Below are 25,765 nucleotides of genomic sequence, written 5' to 3'. Positions count from 1 at the left end.
AAATTATATTTTTTCAATGTGGAATAAAAAACTTTTTTAATTTAAATACTTCAACTTAAAAAAATAATATAATATCTTTTCAATGTGAGATAACTTATATTCACATGAGTTGTTTTTTAATTTTTTCATATAAAATATTATAAATTCAAATTTATTTTTTTAATTAATTCGAGTTAATTAACTCATGTGATGTGGCTGTTGACCGGGTCAACACCATTCGGTTTGATAAATATAATTGTGACTCACATCTTAGATACGGACCTGGCAGACCGGTTTTATAATTATGATCATAAGCGCCAAAGCGAAAGCCACGTTAGTAACGTGAGCGTACAAGAAGCGCTGTATTTATCTTATATATATATATATATATATATACACTTTCTCTGTATATTATTTATGTGATACTTCTCTCTATATATCTGTCTGTTTTGCTACCTTTCTTTCCCACTCTGTCATCACCACCGTTATCTCTCCATCTCTCAATCACAGCCATTGCGCCATAACTTATTTAGTCCCTTCACAGTTCATCTTTCTGCTCTATTCATTGATATAACTTTCTCTCTCTGTTGTTGAAGAAAGCTGTATTCTTTTTTGTTTTCTTTATTAATCCATAATAGCTATGTTTGATCAATAAAGAAACTCGTAATCTTCTGTGCAGAGAGCCAAGTGTTTCTTTCTTTATTAAACAGAATCAGACTTGACAATTCTTGGGTATATGTTCTTTGTTTGTATGTTATCTTTAATGTCTGTCTGTCTCTTGTTTTGCTCTGCATTTTTCTGTCCTTACAAAGAAAATCTGGATCTTTGATTTGTGTTAATGAGTAAATTCATGTTTTAGTGGGACAATTTGCTTAAGGGATACGTTCTTAAACTTGGGTTGTTGCTGTTTTTGGCTTCTAAAATGTGAACATTGAGCTGTTGTTGTTTATGTGTGTCATGATTGATGAAACTGTGTTTTAAGATAAGTTCCTTTTCTTTTGAATTCTAAGGAGGGAAGTGATTCTTGAATTGTTAATTTAGCCCGTGCATGTTTGTTTAGAAAGGAATCACTTTAAGTAATTGGTTTCATAAGAAGATTTTGTCTAGAGGCTTCATTTACGAGAGGGTTGAGGAAAGGATCACCCCGGCCCTATTAGTTTTCTTGGGATTAGCTTTGTTATTCGGGTGGAAGAATCATCAATTCCTTTGATGCTAGAAGTTTTGTGGTTACCAAGGCATGGAAACTTAAATTTCTTCCAAGGTGGTATCGGTTTTGTTTCTTGTTTGCTACCTTCCTTCTTATCCTCTTTGTTCTTTTCCTATCACCCGGTGGTGACAAAGTGGGTCTGTAATCTGAAAAAGGCCTGAGAAATTTTGTATTTTTGTGGCTGCACCTAGAGAAGTTTTTGTTTGCAGTTAGAAAACCATGTGCAGCTGTTTTTTTTAGTAACAACTATTGATTTGTTACTAAAGTTATCCTTGAAGAAGGTTGGCGTTTCGTGCAAGTATTCGTCTATTGAATCTTTGTGTCATCTCATGGCTATATATCCATTTGTGTGTTGCCGGGATGATAATCCTTCAATTCTCCAAGATAATTAAAGCTAGTTAAAAATCTCAGACTGTCCTCGAGTAAAACTTTAATGACTATTCAATAGAGGTAGTTGATCTTCTTGAGAAAAGACAGTTTTCATCGAGGGTTTAATTCTTAGATGTTAGGGCGTCTCTTATTCAAGGTGAGAAAGGAAGGTGGTTGGATGGCTGATAATCAAGTTGATTTGATGTCAGCTTTTGTGAAATTTAGTTAGGTGACCTTATGGTGGCCTAATTCTCACCTACAGGAACTGTACGTGCAGATCTCATCCAGGCTTGCAATCTATAAAATCGGTGTCTTCCTTCTTTCCTCATAGGCCTTTAAAAGGATAAGAACACCCCACCCACTTAGCTAAAACTCTGACATATTGTTTTAGGTAATTTACTCCTAAGGCTTGGGTTTCTTTGATCTTATGTTTCTAATGACTTTGCAGAAGTACTCATTTTAGTTTAGAGTATATTTATGTTTGATCCATTTTATGCTACTTGCCATTCATAAATTCAGTTTATTTAATGCTAAAAAAAGCATATTTGGTAGCAGAGATAACTGTAAGTAATTTTGATCCAATGATTTATGCCTAATCCTGTTTCTTTGGCATAATTTCAGATCTGAGGCAGCAAAAAAGCCCGACGTGAACAGACGCTATGGCCACAGAGCAGTACTTGGAAGAAACCGTGGCTCAGAATGACTATAACAGAGAATATAAGCCATCATTGCTGAACTGGAAACCTATTCCTAAGACAGCCATAGATTCTGACGATAGCCCCTCCAATGGTTTTGATTGCAATATTTGCCTAGATTCCGTGCAGGATCCAGTGGTCACACTTTGTGGTCACCTCTACTGTTGGCCCTGCATATACAAATGGCTTCACTCCCAGAGCATCTCTGCTGAAAACCAAGATCAGCAGCCACAACAGCAATGTCCTGTTTGCAAAGCCGAAGTTTCCCAATCCACAATAGTTCCTCTCTTTGGCAGGGGCCAAACCACAAAACCCTCCATGAGAAAAGCCCCAAATGTCGGTATAATCATTCCACAAAGACCTCCTGGTCTTGCCTGTGGGTTTGACTCGCCGAGAACACCTATCGCCACAGGTAGTCCACGCCCAGTTCAGCAAATTCATCATCGACATAATTATCCACATCAGTCACAACTCCACTATTCCCAGCCAGGGAGTTACTCTGCTTCCCCTATGCATAGCCCAAGGGGCACTACAATAAACATGGCTGATCCAGTGGTTGGGATGTTTGGCGAAATGATATACGCAAGGGTTTTTGGTAACTCGATAACCAACATGCCGAGTTACCCAAATTCGTATCATCTCGCAGGAAGTGCTAGCCCAAGAGTGAGAAGGCATGTAATGCAAGCTGATAGGTCTCTCAGCAGAATCTGCTTCTTCCTCTTTTGCTGTGTATTTTTATGTTTTCTCTCGTTCTGACCAAAGATTTACGTTGTTCTGATCTCGAATACCTCTAAAAATTTACGAGTAATCAGCTGGATGTGCTAGAAATTGAGACATGCTGCATATCCCGTGCTGCCTTATATGTAACTATGAGTCCTTTATCCTTAGCTTTATCATGTAACTTGATGAAAAATCTTGTTCCTTCTGTTTTGGCCAGATGATCAAAGATTTGGATTCTCGCTCTTACTTTCCTCTTTTGTGAGAGATGGTTTTTTCTTTTCCCTTTAAAAGCTCTGAATTAAGGATGAGTTTTTTGAAGTTAGAAATTCAGAAAAGAAATCTTAGTGATGAAGTGTCGAGGGAGTAAAACATTTTTTATGGGGTAAAATGTTAAGAGAGAGTTTGAATTTAGTTGGAAAAAAAAATTATGAGGATTATTAATAGATATTATGATAAATATTAAATAATTTCTATTTATGGGTCCAAAGGTAAGAAGTGGAGTGAAGAAAAATGAAAGTTTTCGTTTAACATTTAACCAAAGACCAAAAACAAGAATATTTATAGGTTAGAGTCTCTTGAAAATCTTATTTCCTCCACTCAATGGGAAGGAATCGAATCTAAAGTTCAGCTTCGAACGACGATAACGTGCTACCATCTTATATTTCCTCCATTGGAAAGATAAATTTCTTGTGAATCTGAGATCATCCCTCGAACTTGCGCCACCACAAGGGAGTTCTTTTCTCTGCATGAAATCCTAGCAATGGAGGTTGGCTCGAAGAGAGAATGCAGGCAAGTTTATGGTATATGTTCTTATCTAGAACAAAATGAAGGTGGGTACTCACTAGTAATGATCATTTGAGGAGTCACTTTCCATGTTAAGAAGCCGATGACTTCCATGGAGTCCCAAAGTCTACTGGTGGTCCATAATAAAGACAAATTCAGCTCCTTGAAATGTCAAATCTAACCTTCTCTGTAGAGATGCGTATATGGTGTCTTGTTTGCATGAAAGGATAAGGTTTTTTTTTTTTTTTTTTTTAATATGGTTAATCACAAGGTAATATGTTTTCTTTTTTATTTAAAAAACCTGGAAACTAGTGTCCAGACTCGAAAATAAAATTATTAAATATACAAAACCTCAAAACTAAAGTTCTTAAATTTAGCAGAGAGATAACTTGACTCGGACCGATTCGGAGTTAAATGGGATTCAAATTAGTTTAAAATGTTATTATTTCAAGAATTTTTAAAATAAAATATTAAAATAATATTATTTTTTAAAAATCAAATTTAGATCCGCCGGAAAAAAAAATCAAGTGAATTCACTTAAAGGTGATTTGGAAACATGGCCCAAACAACGTATTATAAAAGTTGAATTTTTTTTTATTTTTTAAATCATTTTAATTTATTAATATTAAAAATAAATATTACGAACAAAAATTAAATATACTAGTTAAAACATGGCTATGTCAAAATCCATGTTCTTAATATTAAAATCAAATATTATTGTCCTTTTCACTGTCTAATCAGGATTAACTTAATTATATCTTTGATTTGGATTAAGAAAATGGTAAAAAGTTGGATGTGGTGTCTACAGGTGGTGGAATCAGTGAAGAGAAGTCCAAGAAAATATGTCAGTTCGGCCTTGTGAACCTGCTAGTCGATCATGTTTGACTCCTATAGCTTCAGGCGTCGGAAGGAGCTTAAAGGGGTCACCGCCACCGTTGAAAATGGGCTACTTCTCCCCTTAATAAACTCCAATTTTTGCAGCCAGCTTTGAATGGAGTTTGTGTCTCCTTAGAGCCAAAATTGCTCACATCCACCTTAATTTCAAAAGAGTTTAGGAGATTAGGACCATTACTTTCATTGTGAATTCTAGCATGAAAATAATTTTTTTAATAATTTGAGCGATTAAAAACGCGAGCAACCAGTGTTTTTTAAAAAATTAATTTTTTAAATATGTTTTGGATCATTTAATTTAGTGCCCTGATCTTAAAAATAATTTTTTAAAAATAAAAAAAATATTATTTTGACGTATTTTAACAAAAAAAAAACACTTTAAAAAACAACCGAAACTATACTAAAAAAAAACCCCATATTTTAAAACAAAAAATCAATTGAAAATGGTTCAATTATGCAAACTAGATTATAAGGATATCACCTTATTTTCCTTTTATGGATTTAAACCCAACAATTTCACTGAAATAGAAGTACTAATTATGTTGTAAATTACATTATGTTGTCAAGAAAGTCTTTAATTTTTGCCATTTTCACCTCTTCACTAAAAGCTTGGCCACCTCAACTCTTCTACTTTGAGTCACTTTCTAGATATTAATCCTGAATATATATATATATATATATATATATATATATATATGACGAGAAAGTGTTGTCGTATTTACAAATACAAGTGCTGGAAGTGTTTGAATCACAGGGTTGGTGTACCCAAAAACTTAATAGAGGGTTAAAATGAATAAAATTAGAAACTAAAGAGACCATGTAAGTGCAATTTACCCTCATGAAAATTGTTCATCAAATTTTTAATGACCTAATTTTAAGGGAGGTTGAGTAATTTCAACATGAGACATCAGCATTAACCTTCAAAATAACTGTAGTTATTAAATTTAGAATATGTTTGGAAACGTGGTGTAAAACCGCGTTCTTAAAAAATTTAATTTTTTTTTACTGAAATTTAATATGTTTTGTATGTTTTAAATCATTTTGATGTGCTGATATCAAAAATGATTTTTAAAAAATAAAAAAAAATCATTGACATGCATTTCAACACCAAAAAATATTTGAAAAGCAATCGCAACCACACTGCCAAATACTCTCTTAGCTTGACTTGAATCTAATTTAAATTAAGTTTTTTAAAAAATATTATTTTAAAATTGATTCAATTAAATTTAAATAACTCCATCAAAATCATGTGAAACTTAAACAATTAACTCTAATATTTTTTTATATTTAAGACAACATTATTTTTAAAATATTATTTAAAAAGATTTCGTTGGAGTTATTAAAAAAATAAAATAAGATATTATTTTAAATACATTACAAGACACTAGCAAACTCTTGAACGGATCCTTAGTCCAAATCATACCTAGGGCCACGATAACTATAGATTTAACCAAGGACAGCAAAGCTTTTATTTTTAATTTTTTTTTTTAAAAAACAATGGAAACACATAGTCTCGTGAAGATATGTTACAGGGTGTATTTATTTTTATAGTTAAATCTACTTCTTAAAATGTTTTCTAAACTTAAAAAATACATTATTTTAATTAAAAATATTTTTTATAACACATCTGTTACTATCAAAAATGCATATAATATATAAATAAATACACACTAACTTTTTGTCATTTCAGTCATGGCTAAGCAATCAGCTCAGCCTCCCATCACTGTATGATTTGACGTGCGAAGAGATGACCATTAATTTCCCTTATAAAAAATAAAGTTGAAGGAAGATATGGTATCCTCTCATTTTCTATCTCCAGCCGGAGCCATGCTGACCTGGTCATCGTCAGCATGAACCTTCATCAAGCTTTAAGACACGTTCAAAAGCATTCCCATTGGTCTCTGTTGCTGTGGAGAAAGTTCCATTGCAATTTCAAATCTGTAATACGCAAGCAGAATATTAAGGATCTTTATTTTGTTGTCGAAAGCATTACATATCGGTTCAGCAGAACACATAACATGTTGAAATAATGCGTAATATGTAGAAATAATTACTTTGGTAAGGTTTACATTCATTAAGAAATTATTAAAAACAAAACAAATTCCACCTCTGACATTTGTCGGTGGCTCGTGGTGGACATGTTTTCAGTGGTCTTTTAGTGTCTATTTTAATATATTTTAGACATTTCAAATATCTTGATAAACTCAAATTATTTTTGAATAAATTATTATAGTATTGTGAATTTTTTTGGAACTAAATGCTTATTATTTTATATAATATTTGGGTTTGTACATTATTAACTTGGTTAGATGTGCATTGTTTTTTTTTTAAATGATGTGGTTATTTGCATAGTTTTGAAATCCGGTCTGGCAGGTCGATCCGGGGCTGGAACTGTGCTGGATTTAAAAAAAATAAGGAAAGTCAAAACCCGGTAAAAAACTGGTTGCAACCTGTTGACATTTGTTTTTTAAAACTAAAATAACATCGTTTTGAATTTTTTAAAAAATCAGAATTGATCTGGGCGACCCAGTGATCCGGTCAAAATTCAGAACCCGGCCCTTGAACCAAGTCGGGTTTAAAAACTCTGGTTATTTGTGTTGAATTGTGAGATTATTTTTTGGATTGAGATTGAGTTTTTTGGACATTACATTGGTGCATGAGTTATGTTTGAGTTTATTTTAATTTATTTGGACTAACATAAAATTTAATCGAAGTGGGTGAAATTAATAAAATATATGTGGATGTTTTGGTATTATTTTATTTTAAGTTGATAAACGATAATTTATTTTGAATTGATATATTAATTAAAATAGCCTTGATAAAAACATTTTATTTGTGCCTTGCCAAATACATCTTTCATCAATTTTTAATAATTTTTTAATTTTTGAAAGATTATTTTATAATTAATTTTGAATTCCCCACCTTTTTCTTCTACCATCATGTATTTAATATTTGGAAATGTGATCTACACGCAAGATGTTTTTTTATTATTAAATGAATCATTTTTCATCCATAAAAAATAACAAAAAATCTTTCTTTCAAAAATACAATTTTATTTTAAATAACATATGGTAAAAAATTATAATATTATTTGAGCATCTTTTTCAAAGAAAATTTAAAATATTTTTGCATGTTTTAAGAAAAAATATTTTAAGAATTTTACAATAAGTTTGTAAAATTTCTAAGGATTTTGACTTATGTTTTAAAAACATCAAAACAAAAATTATAAATTTATAAGTAAGATATATAGTTGATATTAAATAAAAAAACAATTTATTTTTATTTTTATGTTAACATTCGAACAATAAATTTTTAATCTGATAATATAATGACCTTACTGAAGAAGGTTTTTCTTCAATTTTAAACAGACTAATAATTAGAAAATATAATATTTTTTTAGTTTATATTAAACAAATAAACAATACAGATTACTTGAGTATAACATATTAAGGATTCTAATACTGTTTTTTTATGCAATAAGTTTTATTATTTGAATTTTAAGATTAATTAGGTTTCTAGTAATTAAAATATGCTATTCATATATATATTTTTATCAATAAAAAATGAGAATTTCATGTCTGTATCATTCTTGATTATCCCGATCCAAGATAATAATTTCCGCAACAAGACACATTTGTTACAACTATGTTTTAAAAATAAAGAGAAACTTGCACAAATTGCCCGACTGACAATACCTTCATTGTGGAGACGAGCCAGCACGAATTGAGAGAGTGCGGAGGGTGTTCTTTTTATACCCTACTTTACATTAAAACATGTGGGCTTTTTGCTTGATAAAAAAAATTCCAAATTGGTGAAGGAAGGTCGGTTGACCTAATCTGGAAATCAGCAAGAAGAGAAGGAAAAAAATGCCCAAGTTGCGTAAAGTCCTAACCTGTGTAAATTAAAAAAAGGTTCCTAATCTACGCATCCGCAGGGAAGGCCAAGTCAGTTTATTGCACATGTTTGATTTTTTCCTTTACACAACGTGCTGGTGCAAGAAAGCCTCTTCGTTTCTCCTTGCAGCAAAGTAAGGAAAGGAATTGTAAATGGAGGCACGCAAACCAGGACAGGAGGGAAAGAGAGAAAGAGGGTTTTCATCTGCCATAAATCTGCGTCAGTCAAGATCGTGAACAGGTTGTATTATTGGATTCAGAACGAATAGACTTTCAATGAAAGATCTCATAGAATTTCTGATGCTTGTGCTAAAATAAAATGGTTTTGTATATAAATAAATTGTGTACAAGGTAAAATTTGTACACTTGTATAATCTAAATATTTTTTAATGTTTTTAAAAATTTGTGTACAAGGTGGGTGTAGCCCGTCCATATCTACCATCTAGCGTAATCTAAAGTTCATTGAGCTTCTTGAAGAACGGGAAAAAATGTTTTAATTGGTATATATTGTTTCAATATTATTATCCTTTATCCATTCCTATTTTTTTAGCAAAATATTTTGATCGTGAAGTACTACAAATCAATGTCTACCATCTTCTTTGCAAACTCTTTGTGCCTAACAACCATGATAATCATGTGCATCTTCTTTTCCCATGCATGAAATTAAGTAGGATAAGAAAAAATCATCACTCAGAGAAAAAATCATCATTTAGTTTAAGAACACTATCCCTCCGAAGACGGGGGATCAATATACGGTTATGGTCCTTTTAAGTACCAAAACTTATAACTCTGCTTGACAACGAATTTAAATGCATATATGGATCGTAATCATGAGATATGGACAAAAGCTTCTTGTGCAATACTATAACTTGATAAATCTCTATCAAGAAATGATTACAATACAAGAAAATTTATTACCGCAAGTCCGTAAAATAACAAGTGCTCATGTCCATTACACTTGTGCAACCCTTTGAGCAAACATATGCAAAGAGAATACAAACTTAAATGGAAAATGCTGAAAGAAAACCATATGCATTGGCAACGCCACTCCTTCTATGAATATTAAGATATTTTTTGACACCTTGAACAGATGAGGTTCTCATTTACCGATCTACAAAATGAGACAACGGTGTTAGGAATCATTAATAATCTTAATTGGTTCGTTCAGGAGTTGTGTTTGTATTCTCATTATGGAGCTTTACCTTGTGGCCGTACCGAAACAATTTCATGCTGCCCACGCATCATGCTTCGAGAAAGAGAGTCCCTAATCCGCTGCAACTCAGACACAACATTGCTCATATCCATCCTCTCTGGCGGCAACTCGGCAGAACAAGAAATTCCTACCTTCAGAATTGAAACCAGACATTCCAGGATTTTGCCGCTCTCAATATGGTTCATCCGATTTCAATGAGAGGAGGAGGATTGAACACTACTTCTTTCCTCGTATTCTCTGAGAAGGGTTGGATCCACAACTTCTGTAACACGTCCAGGCAGTGCTATTTCAACGTAATTGTGAAGGTTCAGTCCGTCTTGAAACATGTCGTCTGTAGGTCTTCTGCCTGTAAACATCTCCAACAACAAGATGCCAAAGCTGTACACATCCCCATGAGTAGACACATCGCTTCCAATACCATACTCTGCAATTCAAGAAATTCACTTTATAAAAATTTAATAGCTTCATTTCTTAATGTATGATATGTAAGGAAATAAAATGCGCAAATACTTTCAAAAGGGTTGAAAACAAAGAAAATAAAGCTAAATTGTGATCATGTTGATGTTTGACCAAATGGAAACTTAGCTTTGTTTGTTTTAAAGCTTTCAGAGAATTTAACTGGCTTTAGAACCGGATGACAAACAAAAAATTGAAACAGTCAAAAGCAATGAAACTCTTGTCGTCTTACCTGGTGCTGCGTAGCCAATGGTGCCTTTTAAACCAACAGAGCTGGTCTGATCAGAAGATAATTGACCGGAAACTTCTGGTTGAAGCCTTGCTAATCCGAAGTCTCCAACACTAGCAGTCATGTCACCATCTAACAGAACATTGCTCGGCTTCAAATCACAATGAACGATAGGCGTGTGGCAGTGATGGTGCAAATAGTCGAGCGCATTAGCCACATCAATTGAAATGTCTAACCTCTGAGTGAGATTCAAACTTCTCGGCTCATGTGCGTTGTTTGGCTGATGATGAGTCGAATGCAACCATTCTTCTAGACTTGCATTGGCCATGAGCTCATAAACTACAGCCTTAAAATCATTACCTTGAAAATCAATGCTAGAGCATGCAGTTATTATTCTAACAAGATTTCGATGCCTGATGTTGATCAAGGCTGTGCATTCTGCCAAAAAACTCTTGGAAGCTCCTCTTCGTAGAAGGTTAAGTACCTTCACCGCAACAGCCATTCCATCCGGAGGAAGGATTCCTTTATAGACAGAGCCAAAACTACCAACACCAATTAAATTGGCCGTAGAGAATTCATTCGTTGCTCGGAGAAGATCTTGGTAAGCCACTCTCCTAAATGATTTCCCCCAAGAAGATGTAGAAGCAGGATTACCTTTTGTTTTTCTCAAGCAATAGCAAAGCACGGAAGTCAACAAGATTGCTCCGAGAAATCCACCAGACATTGCAATGATCAGTATCTTCTTGGTTGAAGATTTCATCTTTCCAGACTCATTGGTTGTGCATCTAGGCAGATTCAACAGAGGTATACCTCCACAAAGCTTCTTGTTTCCTGTAATGGAAACCACACTAGTATTGCCAAAGGCACCTTGCATGGGCACCTCACCTTCAAGGTCATTAAATGACAGATTCAGACTCTTTAACAAGTTAAAGTCTCCCAGGAACTCTGGAATTTGGCCACTCAAATTGTTATAAGAGAGATCAAGAACGTAAAGTGCTCTCAAAGAACTCAAAGACTTGGGAATGAACCCTTCGAAAACATTCTCCCCCAAATCCAAAAACTCCAAACTTGTGCAGCTGCCAAGACCACGGGGAATCTCTCCTGATAACCTGTTTTTAGAAACATCTAGCTTACCAAGATTCTCTAGCTTACCAATTTCAAAGGGAAGAGAACCTGTCAGCTGATTTTCTGACAGGTTTAAATACAATGACAAGGATGTAATACTTGTGATTTCTTTGGGTATAGGACCGCTCAAATTATTGTTAGAGAGAGCCAGAGCCAACAAGTTCTGGCAATTTCCAAAACTCGATGGGATGCTTCCTTGTAAATTGTTGATTGATAAATCAACATCAATGCAAGAAGTCATATTTCCTATAGAAGATGGGATACTTCCTGAGATGTTATTTGTATTAAGATACAAATAACCGACATTTTGTAGCTTACCGATAGAACTTGGTATAATGCCTGTCAATTGATTTGCTTCGAAGCTCAACGCAACCAGGCTTCTGAGATTTCCAATCCCATTTGGAATGGTTCCACGTATTTGATTTCCTCCGAATATCATGGATTTCAGCTTTGTGGAGAAGTTGCCAAGTATTCCAGGCAGTACCCCTCCAAAATTGTTATTATGTATAAGCAAAATTTCCAAAATGCTGTTGTTTGCAAGGGGGTAGAGAAAATTTAGGTTATCGTCCTCACCATTTCCAAGAACATTGTAGTAAACTGACAGGAACCTTAAATTAGGCAAGCTTCCTAGTAAGGTAGGTACTAACCCAGTGAAGAAGTTGGATGAAATTTGAATATTAGAGAGACTTGAGGCATTAGAGAGTGTATCTGGGATTGCACCACTGAAAAGGTTGGTGTGAAGTAGAAGGATTTCAAGATTTGGAAGAGTTATGCCCAAATCAGGGGGCAGACTCCCATGAAGTTGATTGACTGGCACACCGAAATTAGTAAGAAAAGAGAGATTGAATATGGAAGGAGGAATTGTACCACTCAAATTATTGGCACCAAATGAAAAGATTTTTAATCTTTTCAATTGCCCTATAGTATTTGGAATACTTCCTTGCAAATTGTTCAGTGCTCCACGAATTTCTTTGATAGATGAAAGGTTTCCGAATGAAGGTGGTGTTTCACCGACCAGATTGTTCCTTGTAAAAATGAGTACTTGCAATTTTGATAATGATCCAAGTAGTGCAGGAAGCTTACCAGTAAGATTGTTACGCTCCAAATGAAGATTCAGGAGATTCGAGCAACTTGAAATGTTGACTGGAATTTCACCACTAAAAGAGTTGATCCCTAGTCTCAACATCCGTAGCCGAAACAATTGACCCAGTTCTTGAGGGATATTGTGGCCGAAGCTGTTGTTTTCCAGGTTTAGCACCCTGAGAAAACTCAAGTTGCCAATGGAGGGAGATAGGCTGCCCACCAGTCGATAAGAATGAAGGTCAAGCTCTACAACTCTCTGATGCCGACGTCCACATGTAACACCTGACCACTCGCAGAAATGTACTGATTCATTCCACGAGTTCATTGCTCCAAAGGGATCTCCTATAATTTGAGCCCTGAAAGCTATCAAAGAGAGTTTGTCTGTCTCATTTCCACCATGTAACGTGATGGAAAAACAGAAAACAGTCACTTGCAAGAAAAGTAACCACAAACTCATGCTTGTTTGCTTTATTTTTATGTGATGGATCTTAGAGCTCAAGTATTAAAAATATGCTTAAAGTGCTCTTATATATATATGGAAAGTGCTAGTGTAAATTCAACAACATTTTCCACAAGTGCGAGCCACAATTTTCCACAAGTGGGGAGTGAAATTTTCCACAATGCTGTAATTGTTATCAGGAAATGAAGGCGAGCTCCCATGAACACGTTTTCTACCGTGCAAAAACTGCAAGAAATCTCCCCACTAACGTGGACCAGGAATCATGCGAACAAAACCAATGATTTCCAAATTTCACTCCCTTAATTTTCAAACAGTTGGAACAAAATTATATAAATTCATGTCTTATCACCTTGAATTCTGACCGTCTCGAATTTTGTTCCAACTGTTTGAAAATTTCACCCTCCCCACTTGTGGAAAATGTTGTTGAATTTACACCAGCACTTTCCATATATATATAGACACACACACACACATATATACATAAACAAAATTGAGTGAAAGTCAGTTGGTTCAACTCTAATTCATTTAATTATTTTTTTTAAATAATTATATTCAAAACAATGTAGTTTGAGTTATTTAAAAATATTAAAAAATATATTATCTTAAAATAAAATCGAATTAACACTGATATACTCTTGACCCGGTCCGGAGTCCAAATAAGACACAGGATCATGCACAATAACTATAAATTCAACCAAGGCTAGCAAAGCTTTTATTTTACTTTTTTGAAAGCAAAAACCATGAAAACACATGCTCTCGTTAAGATAGGTCACAAGATATTTTTTAAATGTTTATATATTGTTTTAATTTATTAATATTAAAAGTTAAAAAATATTATATTAATACAATTTTAATTAAAAAATATTTTTATAAAATCAGACAGCTAGTATCACATTAGCAAGCAAACACTTCCACACACATGGGATAACTGCTTTGTCATTTCAGTCATTGTACAGTTAGATCAGCCGTCAATCACTGTTTGATTTGATGTGCCGATAAAGTTGAAGTGGGCATGATATTGAGGATGAGAGGCAAATTGGCCGGAAGCTATGGTATCCTCTCATTTTCTATCTATCGCCATAACCTCTTTCCTCTTCTCAATCATGCATTATGATATTTAACACAACAATGGGATATAAAGGCTCCACTTGCCTATCGAAGATATTTTACTCAAAAAGTGGATCGATCACTTGTAAATTAGAGCTCAGTGTTACGTAACACTGTGAATTTTGCACAGTAAAACTATATATTTATCCTTTAAAGTTTAAACATAATTACATTAAGCTTGGAAGCTCCTTAGAGATAGAAAAATCTTTTTTCACTAGATACATTATTATACATTGGACATTGCAAGAAAGGACGGGTTATATAGTACTTTTATATTTTTCATGGTATAGTATGATTACATTTAATGTCTTGGATTTTAATTTTTTTATATCCTTTAAGTGTATAAAAATCTTCTAAGTACCCACTATATTTCCATCAAATATTAATATAAATATAAGAGATATTTATCCATTTGTAAATATTATAAGGGTAAGATTATATTTTTTAGGTGTATAAAAGTTCTTCAAGAACCCATTATATTTCCATCAAATATTAATATAGATGAAATGAATATTTATCTCTTATTAAATGCTATCAGAGTAAGATTACACTCCAACTCTCCTCTTCATAAAAAAACTAAGACTTATGGGTTATAAATAAATTTTTATTTGAAAAAGGAAGAATACCCTTTTTTTATTATTATTTTAGCAAGATTACCTCCATTTTTTTCTTATTAGATTTTAGTATCATTCTTTTGATTTTAATTTTTTTTTTGCTTTGCAAAGTTTTTTAGATTGGAATTTTTTTTACTCGATTTCATCTTTCTACAATTAATTGCTTTGGATTTGGGCTTCTCGGGTAAACTTGTGTCTAGGATTTCATGGGTTACAAGTTTTGAAAATTAACCAAGTTTTTAGAGGTTCGCTCAAGGTTGCTTTGATTTTTTAATCATTTTTTAAGTTAATATTTTTTTTAATTTCATCCTTTAATATTTAATTAATTTGATATTGGGCTTTTTTTTTCCAGCTTTCTATATCCTTTGTTTTTTTATTAGGTTATCTCTGGGTTTTTTCTGTTAAATTTATTTTTTAAAATAAATTTTATTCTTGAATTAAATAGAATTGATTGAATGAATATAGGTAGATGCTCACTTTCTTTTATTTTGTTTGGTTTTCTTTTCTAGGGTGTTGCTCTAGCAACCCATTCGACTTCTTTAGATGTTATCGTGCAACCTTTTGTAGTGGAGTTTGAATCATCTTAGCAAATTCTTTTGGTTTTGAGTGATGTTTATAGTGGAGTGACAGTGAGTTTCCAACGATCTTTTCTTTTTTTTTCTTTACAAGTATGATATTGGTAACTCATTTGTTTTAGTTAATTGTCGCCAAATGTTTTTTTAACTATTCATCTGCTATGCTATTGTTGCCTACAATTTAAATCAAATTATTAGATTATCTTATTTTATTGATTCAGTATCAATTTTTTCTTGCTTTTTTAAAACACTACTATCACTTTAGCATTCTTTTTGTATGTTAAAAAAATTTGAACGCATGCGGCAGAGTTCGGCTCACCAATATATATAAGTAAAATTTAAGAGACATGGAACAACCTTGATCTATACTGTCACACAACTCATCCCACCTAAAACCTATGGTGCTTTTTTGTCACTCTAACCAAGTAGGACAAAGTTTGTCCATTTAAGCAGTGTATCGGTTTGTAAAGGATCTACTTGACATTTTCTCTAGCTTCTATGAAGAAGAACATTACTGCAGTTGTTGCATTGGGGTATCATAGCAGCCAGCGTGGATAGTTTATGAAATCGGTAGCGAAAAGCAGAAGCAGTAAGAGAAACAAAAAAATAATGAACCTGTATTATTTCAGCTTAATTCATGTATAATTTGTTTGCATACATCCACTATGAAAGTAGATACGTAGAGAAATGAATAATCAAAGACGGTATAAACTAGACAACAAAGAACATAACAAACCTGTCTTAGTTCATAACTACCAATTGTAACTTAACCTCTCTTAGAATACATCCTATTTATCATGCATAAGAATCAGCAGAGACTTTAGCAAATGCCATCGTCGAAGGTCTAAAACTGAATCAGTTGATGCCAGGGCTAGGTCCAGAAGGTGGCAGGGGTGCACCTTTTGGTAACATAGCCGAAAGGGTCCTAAGAGCTGCCTCGAGTGATGAATTCCGAGCTTGGAATCCTGAAACATTCATGTGCGGGAGCGGCCTAGCCTGAGAACTTCCAGCAAGTGTTAAAACCAGCGCGAGAACAACTAGAAAGCATATGAGATTCTTGCACCTCTTTGAGCACGCCATTTATTGTGTACCTAATGTTTTACAGACGAAGGTTATATATATAAGAAATCCATTATGCTGCAAAATGACCATGCAAGACGGGCCGGCTTGTCAAATGGGATTTGGTGAAGGTGAATTTCTCTGGAATAACCTTGCCTGCAAATGGTCCTGCTGTACATTCTTTTCGGCCGAATGGTAATCTGAGAAGACTTTCTTTCTCTCAAATGTGAAGGATTTTTATGCGCCGGCTCGTTATTTCAGTGAAGAGACTAATTGTAATTGGATATGATTAAGTATTCTAAGCTCATAGATTAATATAAGTGATAAGATTTTACCTGTACAGGTAAACTGTCACATCTATATAAACGTAAAACCATTGACATTAAATTGTATATAGCGATAAAGTTAGTTCTGAGTTGGCCTGTTTACATCCTTCTAATTCATGAGCTTGGCAGAAGTGCTACTTCAAGGTGCAACAAGTTCCAAGGTACCCGAGATTATTAACTATGAAATATGGTTTCTGAACCAGGTTTGACCTCTGCCGCACCCAATCCCTCCTAGCTTGTCCAGAATTGATCCAAGGTAACTAAACTTTTAAAAGGCTCTATAGGAAAAGGAGCACGAGCTCTAGTTGCATGACATCAACACTCATTAGAGGTAGGGTGAGGTCATAGTTTCTTGAAGCACACGGTCGAAGACTTTCAATTTTTTATGGAATTGTCAAATAACTTGATAACAAAGTGACATCAGGTATTAAATTCCTGGTCTGGGATGGAGCTCCAGGTGACAAATGGCCTGGATAATTTGAATATCTCCCAACAAGTTTAAGGCAAATTAATATTGTTAATTCCTAGCCAGCAATTAAGAACAAAATAATAAACTAATTATGTACATCAATCCCAGAGTGATATGATTTCCAACAAAGATATGCTTTAGCCTTGTCAAGAAGATCATAAAGACACACCAAGCTTCAAAACTTCATGCAATGGCAAATAAACAGACATCTCGAGCCTCCGTACAAGAGCAAGTACGTGATAACAGGTAATGAAAGAACTGTCACTAGCCTCAAGCCAACCCAGACAAATGGAGGCTAATCCATCAAAATTCGAGATAGGATGATGATAATTCCTCATTCAAGAACAGACTGGTAAAAAAGTTGAAGAAACAAAAATTTATATTAACAATACCAATTCATCACCAATAAAAGTTGGAAACAGAGATCAGAATACCTGAACTGGCTCTCCAGATTCTGGAGGGAAGTCAAAACCTGTTGAGCACTTCTCCAAGATCTCAGGACTTTTCATCCATCCTTTATATCCATTACACACGTTCATCTGGAACTGGAACACCTGAAACAAGAAGATCATGATACAATGAACAAGATTCCTCTAAGAATCTCTGTTTTATTATTCCAAAGGATTTTCTGGTAAGGAGAACCGTTTTTATTGAAGGAAAACTAATCACAACCCCAAAGCTGAAAGCTAATTAGTCTTCCCTTCAAATTCACTCCATGAAAACAACAAATATTTGACAATAGAAATTTATCATTTAACTGGAGAGAAAGTTCTGTAATTTGCTGACATCATTGGCAAAGTGCACAGAAAGAGCATAAAAAACATCACAATGGCATGAACGAGTGACAGAAACCATACCTCTGAATGAGAGGCAGGTGTCTTCTCAAGCTCATCTCCCTCAATGTTCACACCAGTACCTTGGCACTCTGGACAGAGCACAGATACAATTGGGTTTGAGAAAGTGTTCACTGTTCCATCCTTTTCCTGATGTATTAGATTTGTCTCCGTTCTTGTTCCTAGATCTTTTCCCCACTTTGGGACTGACTGACTGATTGCAAACAATCTCAAACTCAATGCTGAGCAACCAGAGTATAAGGCATGAAGTGTGGTATACATGAAATGCCTGCTTACACAAAAAATATTCTTTTGAAAATAAACTCAATAAATTTTAATGTCAAATCAAATCAACAGAAATCAATTTTGTAACTCATAAGGAGTGCATGTCACAACAAGTATGACAATGCATTTAAAAGCTACTAGAGATAACATAATCCTGAAGAAATCACAGGAAAGATAGAGAATGTTACCCCATGCACATTTCTGCTACTGCAAGCAAGTTTTCCAGTCTTCCTGTTCCTCGTAAGAAAGTTTTCCAGTAACGGAAAACTAGAAGAGAGCAATAGCTTCACATCATCAAATATTCCTCTCCTTCCCAAATCATAATCATAAGCAAAAGTAACAACAGTACTGAAGTCATGATCCAAAACCTTGATCCTATCCTCATCATTAGAACTCTTCTTCCCCAGGCATTCACACCATATTCTACTAATCTCATTTGAACCATTATCCTTCTCATATATCCTTACAGCAATCCGTCAGAATCCATTAACCTCACTTTCAAATCAGAAACTTCTTCATAAAGACGCACATTCAGAATCACCAGATCAGAACCCTCTTCATTACCACTTAAATTAAATCCTCATTACATTCAACATCCACATGGCAACCAGGTTTCAGATTTCACCATATTTAACAACAGCAAGATTATCACTGTTCTAATCCAACTTCAAGGAACTCCCCTTTTTACCATTCTTGATAGCCAACTGTTTCTCATTCCCACTCGAAGCATCAAAGAAATGAATCCCATCAATAAAGGTTGCTAAATATATGTTTGATACCGTGGTGTATAGATTACATTTCAGAAATGTTTTTTCTTAAAAATATATTTAAATAATTTTTTATATATTAAAGTCATTGAAAAGTATTATAAAAGAGGTTGTTTGTTTTGTGTTTAAAATTATGTCCGGATGCATTTTAAAAATTTGTTAGGCATTAAAAAGTATTAATTAGTATTTTTTTTTGTTTTTTTTTAAATAATTTTGATGTAGTAATATTAAAAATAAAAAAAATTAATTATTTTCGAGCAAAAAATATCATATACTGTAATACTATATATATATATATATATATAATACTTTTTTCAAGTCAAAATCACTTTTAAAAATCATTCTAATACAAATTAAAACGGAATGTCAAACAAGTTTGAAAATACAAAGAAACGAACAGACAGCCGTAGAAATTAATATACACACAAAGAAGACGAAGGAACCTGACGTTTTTCATTCCCAAGAGAGGGAGGGAGTTGGGTTTTGGATCGGATTTAAAATCTGATTTTATTTTTATTATCTTTGCCTGAATCCAATATAAAATATCTTATTTATTTGGGCTGTTTAAATTAATATTTAATGAATTCGAATAAAACTATTATCATTAAACCCATGTATATAGTGATTTCATCTCTTTACTTTTTAAAGCAGTAGCAATAACAACGATCAATTAATCACAATTTTAAATTAGATTTTTTATTTTATTTCTGGTTCATTTCATACATACATACATACATACATGTATGTATGTATGTTTGAATTGGACCTTGAGAGTTGAGACTTGAGTTGTACAAGCGAATGATGGAGAGATTCTCTCCTTTCAAATCCCTTTTTCTACGAGCCAAGAAAAATCTGCTGCCAATAGCAGGGTTCCATCTAAATTGTTTTCCACGATTAGCGGGCTTCAAAACAGGACTGTTCATCATTTTTAATGTGAACCAACAAGTATAAAAAGAAGACGGTAGTTTAACCGGTGAAGTTTTAAATTTATTTTTTAATTGTATTGAGTTTAAGTTATTTGAAGGTTATTAAAGTTTATATGATCATTAATTTTATGTAAGTTGATTTAAATATTTATGTTAATTAAAAAAATAATGATAATAAGTTTAAGTATTAAATTTTTTATTTAATTTTTTGTTGTATAACGTCAGCAATTAAAAAAATTTAATTATTCTAGCGTGTATATCACATGTACTAAACATTAAAAAAATATATTAAATTGTTAGCTAATTACACGCGCTAGCAAGTGAGTACATCAACGCCTTCTTTTTTTTCATGATTTGATAAAAGCTGTAATGAAAGATTCTTCGTATCTCCAGCATCTCATATTTTGTTTCTTTTCTATTTTTTCTCTCCTACTCTTATTATTGTGCTAGTTTAGTTTTATTTGGTCCCTCAACTTTTATATAATCTTAACTTTAGTTCCATTATTTCTATCATTTCATTAATTAAAATAATTAAACTTATTTTTAATTGAATCGGCAAAAAATAACAATATTTTAGGCAAAAGTTAACTTTTTTTTAGCAATTGCATTTGAAAATAAATATTAATTTCAGTTAAATTTTATTTTGTGCAAAAATAACAGATGAAACCATTATAATAATGAAATTAAAGTTGACTAAATATAAAAATTGAGGAATGAAATAAAGAAATGGGCTAGATTTTTTTAAAATTTTTTGGGCATGTGAAAGTCGAAATCATGTCAGTTGTAAATTTTTTTCTCAAATGTGAATTTTTTTTTTTTTTTTGCATGTGTACAAGCCAATAGGATCCTAAGCATAAAATTGATAGGCTCACGAATGCTTAGTAGACAGGTGGGAGCTTGACTTTGAATCTGAACCCATATTTCTACGCCGCAAATTAGTAAAATATCCCAATTCATATCTCTAAGAATTTCCTGCTGAAGACATTGAATCCTCAGGCACCATTCACACAATTAAGAATCTAGGGTTTTCCAATCTCAAGATCCAGAGCATTGAACATGACATGAGCTACCCATTCTGTCATCCTTTCACCTTATGTTAGGCAAATCCTATTGGGCTGTTTTAAAATAAATTAATTAGCATAATTTGTTCTAAAATTATCTGATTGATGACATATGAACTAACATTATAATAGCATACTTTGATGGCTCTGTGAAGTGTGAACACTAGAATCTTGGTCAGCTAGCATCCAAGAGGACCAAGACAACACCACAAAAAGACGAAGAGAGACGAAGCAGTATAGTAAAGAAATTTACATCAATAAATCCAATAATAAATCATCAACATGGCAAGATCGCAACACAAACATGATTAGAACAACATTAAGGACCAACCCAAAAACAAAATTAATAAAGAAAAAGCAAGCCTATAATGTCTTAAACATTACAAGAACAAAGAAAACAACACCCACATGAGATCCTTTTCCATTCATATATATAGAGAGTAACAAGATCAAACATGGGGTTTGTTGGTAATAGTATTCATAACAACATCAATCAACGTTTCTTCATGTTCTTGACCTTAATCCATCCTTTCTTGCATGATTCTCCCACGATCTTGACTCCTTTCTTGAACAAAACCGTGAGCTCCTTGGCTCTCACCTTCACCTTGTTCTCAAAATCACCCATGTCTAGAGATGGAGAAAGGGCGAGAAGGGGAGAGAAGATAGTTAACACAAGAAAAGGAATAACCTTTTAGTAGAGAATCTAGAGGTATATATGGACGAAGAGGAAGTTAGGGCAAGCTAAGATTTGGGTGTCTCCTTTCTGTTAACGAGTAAAGATAGTCGCTTTGCAAGCCTAGCAGAGAGAGAGATTCTAAGGGAAGAAGTGATGGCTCTTCTTGGTTGGAGGCTACTTAATGTTAAGGTAATAACGTGGGATCCAACGCATTGAAGGACACGTGGCAAAGATCAAGTGGGTTACATGACTTTTTAGCTCCTGATTGTCTCATATTAGACGTTGCGTGTTAAGGTCTTGGTCGAACTGGAGGGTTCGTTTTGTCAGGCAATAGGCATTAGTTTTGTCCGAGCTTCGTGTTTATGACAGGTAAATTTTAGTTACCATTTCTCTGAAGAATTGTGGTAAATTTAGATATTTTCTAAAAAAACAGAAGCCTCCAATAGATTCTATATATAAGAAATTCTTCAAATTTACTTTTGATTACTGTTTAGAAAAAAGACATATTAGAAATAAAAATGTGTTTAATTAAAAAAATCATAATCTTTAAATGAATTCTTGTAGTTTTTTTTTTAAACTACTCTTATCTTCTTAAACAATAACTAAGTATTTATAAATAAATATATTAATTTAATAATTCGGTCGTTTCTATTTAATATTTATGTATGAATTTTGATTTTTCTTGAAATATTGCTAATGAAATTAACTTTCGTCTCTCATGAAGTATTCTTGGAAAATTTAAGAGATTTTAGTTTTCACTTTAAAATCCCATCTTAAATACTACTACTACTAATAATAATAATAATAAAATATATATATTATGCAACGACTTGCTAGCATTGTTGACTTGCTAACCTAGATGAGAATCAAGATTCCAAAGCATTGCTATTGGGATTGATTAGATATCGAGATCAGCAGAATAATTAATGAAGAAAATAAAATTTAAATGTAATATTCTTATTCTTTTTCTGTGGGAATTTCTTCTTTCTCGTAAAATATGTGCATTTGTTTTTCCTTTACGAGACCATTAATTTAGATTATTGCTCCAGCCTCCAACGGCAAAGCACTGACTTAATCTCTCTCTCTCTCTCTGCTTGGGACCATAAACACCTAATTCTTGAAATCATAAATACTATTAAATGAAAAAAAAAAGGGTTTGGGAATTTGGAACAGCTCATTGAGAGGTGTTAAAGTGTTCTAACAAAGTATTTTCACCAGCCTGGAACAAGCCGAAAGGAGTCAAACTTGACATAAACCTTTAATACCGTGCAGCCATTATGTAAATACAATTTAGTAAAGCAACAAGAAAGAAGTGTGTGTGTGTGTATTGATAACTTATTATTATTTTTATATTTGAAATAAAATACTTAAATCATTTATTTTTGTTAAAAAAAATTATTTGGTTGCTACAAGAACCCTTATATTTACCACTTTTCAACTAATATTTTCACCATCTTTATATTAAATTTAGTATCCGATATTGGACCACCATGAATTTTCTTGAAGCACAAGAGAAAAGCTTGAAATCGGTTGTTTTCCTTTCAATCTGCAAAGATCTTCAGGTGAATGAAGCCACGATAATAGACAAAAAATCATGTGAGAAGTAAATTGATGCACTTTTCAAGCACATGGCACAGCTTAGCTTCCATGCAACCAGAGTTTATCAGGCAAGGATGATGATGATAAAGGGTCCCTTGTCCACCTACAATGTTGAGTTTTATATGTTTTACTTTTCACAGCCTGAGAGTTGATCAGCTCTAACAGCATACTGGGAATATTACTATCTCTTTATCGGACAGTGAACACTTGGAGGATTGCAACGGCTATGGATTAAGCTGAAGTTGGCATCACTTGGAATTTAAAAATATAAGGAGGACATCAAGCTGCAGATAAGATCAGACGTCCTTGTGAATTCGACTTTCAAGTCTTTTTTTAAGATTTTGGGTCCACAGTGTGTTTAGAATATTCATGATGTGGGCCAATTGGTCTTGCTGTTTACATCAAGCAGCATTATTGGACGTCTGATAAGGGCAGAGAAAAAATGAGTTGATGGCTATATTCCAAGGAGGGGTGGGGGGGCGAAAGACAGACGAAAATGTTTGAAGGAGAATGATTGGATCATCACAGGAACCAAGACTTTTGGTCCGATCATAATTGTGTCTCCTTAAAATCAAATATGGGTTCAACGTGGAAGCTTCATGAGAGTACCATTTCTAAACCTAAGGTAACATGGATATTTTTTTGTCTGTTAAATTATATTTGGTTAGTGTTTTGTTCGAGCCTGTTTGTCTATGTATTAGTGTTTGTATTTCTTAAAAAACATATAAATTAGCTGTTTGGTTGCAAATTGATAAAAAATAAAAAACATGGATCCCACCATCTATACATGGCAGGACCTCGATTTTTAAAAAGTATTTTGCAAATTTCATCCTGTGGTTGAATTTTCCAGAGATGAGTAACGTGGAAATTTACCAAAACACTGCGTGAACACTGCAAGTAAAATTTATTCACTTGCACTGTTTATGTGTTTTTTTTTCAGTATATTCATTTTAAAAATAAATTTTTTTTTTAAATTAAGTTAGAGTGAATTAAATTCACTCATATTGTAATATTAACAATATTTTTTTAAAAAAAAATCTAGTGTAGAGTGAATTAAATTCACTCGCACTGTAATATCAATTTTATATCTGATAATATTTTTTATTTAATTTTATTGCACGCTTAAAAAATTATGAAAACTATAGTTCTTATCGGATGAATTTTGTACGTAAAGAAATTGTAAATGGTTTAATGGAATAATAAAAAATATTTTATATAAAGTATTATTTATTTTATGATGTAATAGTAGTAATTAATTTTACAATAGTTAAATTTAAAACTATCAATATTAATATATATATATTTTATTTATTTTATAACCTCAATTTAAAAAGCATTATTAACCAAATATATTAAACTACTTTTTGTTTAACCTTAATTTTAACCACAGTTTTAACCAAACATATATAAATACCATACTAACCTCAGCTAAAAGTACTTTTTATAAAACAATTTTTTTCAAATTATAACCACAAAAGCTACCACAATACCAAACACAAATAATAATAATAAAAAAGTATATTGATGTTTGATTGGAAAAATAACTGTTGGGTTAATTTTCAAAATAAAAACGTGTTTGATTAAAAAAATAATAAAATAAATAAAAAATGAATTATTATTAAAATAATTTTAAAATGATATTTTATCATTTTAAAATAGAAAAAATAAAAATAAATAATTTTTTATTTTATTTTTTAATTATTTCCATCACTTTTGTTTCAAGAACATAACATCCCTTTTAATATCTATTAATTCCATTGAGTTATTTATATTGAAATATGCTTGATGTATATCCAAGATTATGGTGTATGGTGCTTTTAAAAATAGTTTTTTACTTAAAAGTATATTAAAATAAATTTTTTTAGATTTTTTTTTATCTTGACATTAATATATCAAAATTATAAAAAAAAAACTAAAAAAATATTAATTTAAAACTTTTTAAAATAAAAATACCTAAAAACAGAATAGAAACACTCTCAAACTACCATCAAAATGGGTAATTCGATACCCCCTTACCACAACAAAACTCCAGGTGCAAGAACTGCAAAATAGCCAAAGAAATTGGGGATGGCAATGCCAATAATGCAGCGCCGATTAATATAAATTTTGCTTTTTAAGTGTGGTAGAAATTATTTTTTAAAATATTTGAAAATACATCAAAATAATATTTTTTTAATTTTAAAAAAATTAATTTTTAATATTAGTATTTCAAAACAATTTAAAAATACTTAAAAATTAATTTAAAGCAAAAAAAATTCAAATTTTAATGAAAAACAGGTTGCACCACAACTCCAAATACCCTCTTTGAACTACACATCAATAATCCAACGGGTAACTTCTGAGTAAATTATAAGAAGATCAAAGA

General features: G+C 32.5%; 3 protein-coding genes across 6 annotated transcripts; 1 reads left to right on the top strand and 2 right to left on the bottom strand.

Moving 5' to 3' along the window:
* The first annotated feature begins 392 nt into the window (after positions 1-392).
* LOC133668438 (E3 ubiquitin-protein ligase RMA1H1-like) lies at positions 393-3,216 on the top strand. Of its 3 annotated transcripts, none has more exons than XM_062088288.1 (3): positions 398-711; positions 1,833-1,946; positions 2,177-3,216. In XM_062088288.1, the coding sequence occupies exon 3, from the start codon at positions 2,215-2,217 to the stop codon at positions 3,004-3,006; it is 792 nt and encodes a 263-aa protein (XP_061944272.1). In that variant the 5' UTR covers positions 398-711; positions 1,833-1,946; positions 2,177-2,214; the 3' UTR covers positions 3,007-3,216. The 3 variants fall into 3 exon arrangements, with proteins under 3 accessions (XP_061944270.1, XP_061944272.1, XP_061944271.1); XM_062088287.1 differs by having other exon boundaries at positions 1,818-1,946; XM_062088286.1 differs by lacking the exon at positions 1,833-1,946 and having other exon boundaries at positions 393-711.
* A 6,159-nt stretch (positions 3,217-9,375) lies between these two features.
* On the bottom strand, positions 9,376-13,343 carry LOC133668037 (probable LRR receptor-like serine/threonine-protein kinase At3g47570). Its single transcript, XM_062087776.1, has 3 exons — positions 10,439-13,343; positions 9,740-10,174; positions 9,376-9,648 (listed from the first exon to the last, which is right to left on the bottom strand). Exons 1-2 carry the CDS (start codon positions 13,098-13,100, stop codon positions 9,942-9,944), a joined length of 2,895 nt encoding a protein of 964 aa, XP_061943760.1. The 5' UTR covers positions 13,101-13,343; the 3' UTR covers positions 9,376-9,648; positions 9,740-9,941.
* A 2,832-nt stretch (positions 13,344-16,175) lies between these two features.
* LOC133706375 (uncharacterized) lies at positions 16,176-18,370 on the bottom strand. 2 transcript variants are annotated; one of them, XM_062131898.1, is made up of 3 exons: positions 18,111-18,370; positions 17,688-17,807; positions 16,176-16,490 (listed from the first exon to the last, which is right to left on the bottom strand). In XM_062131898.1, exons 1-3 carry the CDS (start codon positions 18,366-18,368, stop codon positions 16,437-16,439), a joined length of 432 nt encoding a protein of 143 aa, XP_061987882.1. In that variant the 5' UTR covers positions 18,369-18,370; the 3' UTR covers positions 16,176-16,436. The 2 variants fall into 2 exon arrangements, with proteins under 2 accessions (XP_061987882.1, XP_061987883.1); XM_062131899.1 differs by lacking the exon at positions 16,176-16,490 and adding an exon at positions 17,369-17,602.
* Positions 18,371-25,765: the final 7,395 nt, after the last annotated feature.

The sequence above is a fragment of the Populus nigra genome, chromosome 11, assembly GCF_951802175.1.
Source record: "Populus nigra chromosome 11, ddPopNigr1.1, whole genome shotgun sequence".
Taxonomy (NCBI): Eukaryota; Viridiplantae; Streptophyta; class Magnoliopsida; order Malpighiales; family Salicaceae; genus Populus; species Populus nigra.
Note: the sequence above shows the minus strand (reverse complement) of the source record. Positions and strands in the feature narration are given on the sequence as shown.

What these genes read in the sequence shown, in the direction of transcription:
- LOC133668438 (XM_062088286.1), top strand. Translation starts at nt 2,215, where the DNA reads ATGGCCACAGAGCAGTACTTGGAAGAAACCGTGGCTCAGAATGACTAT.
- LOC133668037 (XM_062087776.1), bottom strand. Translation starts at nt 13,100, where the DNA reads ATGAGTTTGTGGTTACTTTTCTTGCAAGTGACTGTTTTCTGTTTTTCC. An exon ending in CATTGGCTACGCAGCACCAG is followed by an intron (nt 10,175 to 10,438) that starts GTAAGACGACAA and finishes CTTGAATTGCAG; the next exon opens with AGTATGGTATTGGAAGCGAT.
- LOC133706375 (XM_062131898.1), bottom strand. Translation starts at nt 18,368, where the DNA reads ATGTATACCACACTTCATGCCTTATACTCTGGTTGCTCAGCATTGAGT. An exon ending in CACCTGCCTCTCATTCAGAG is followed by an intron (nt 17,808 to 18,110) that starts GTATGGTTTCTG and finishes TTCTTGTTTCAG; the next exon opens with GTGTTCCAGTTCCAGATGAA. An exon ending in AATCTGGAGAGCCAGTTCAG is followed by an intron (nt 16,491 to 17,687) that starts GTATTCTGATCT and finishes GTAAAACATTAG; the next exon opens with GTACACAATAAATGGCGTGC.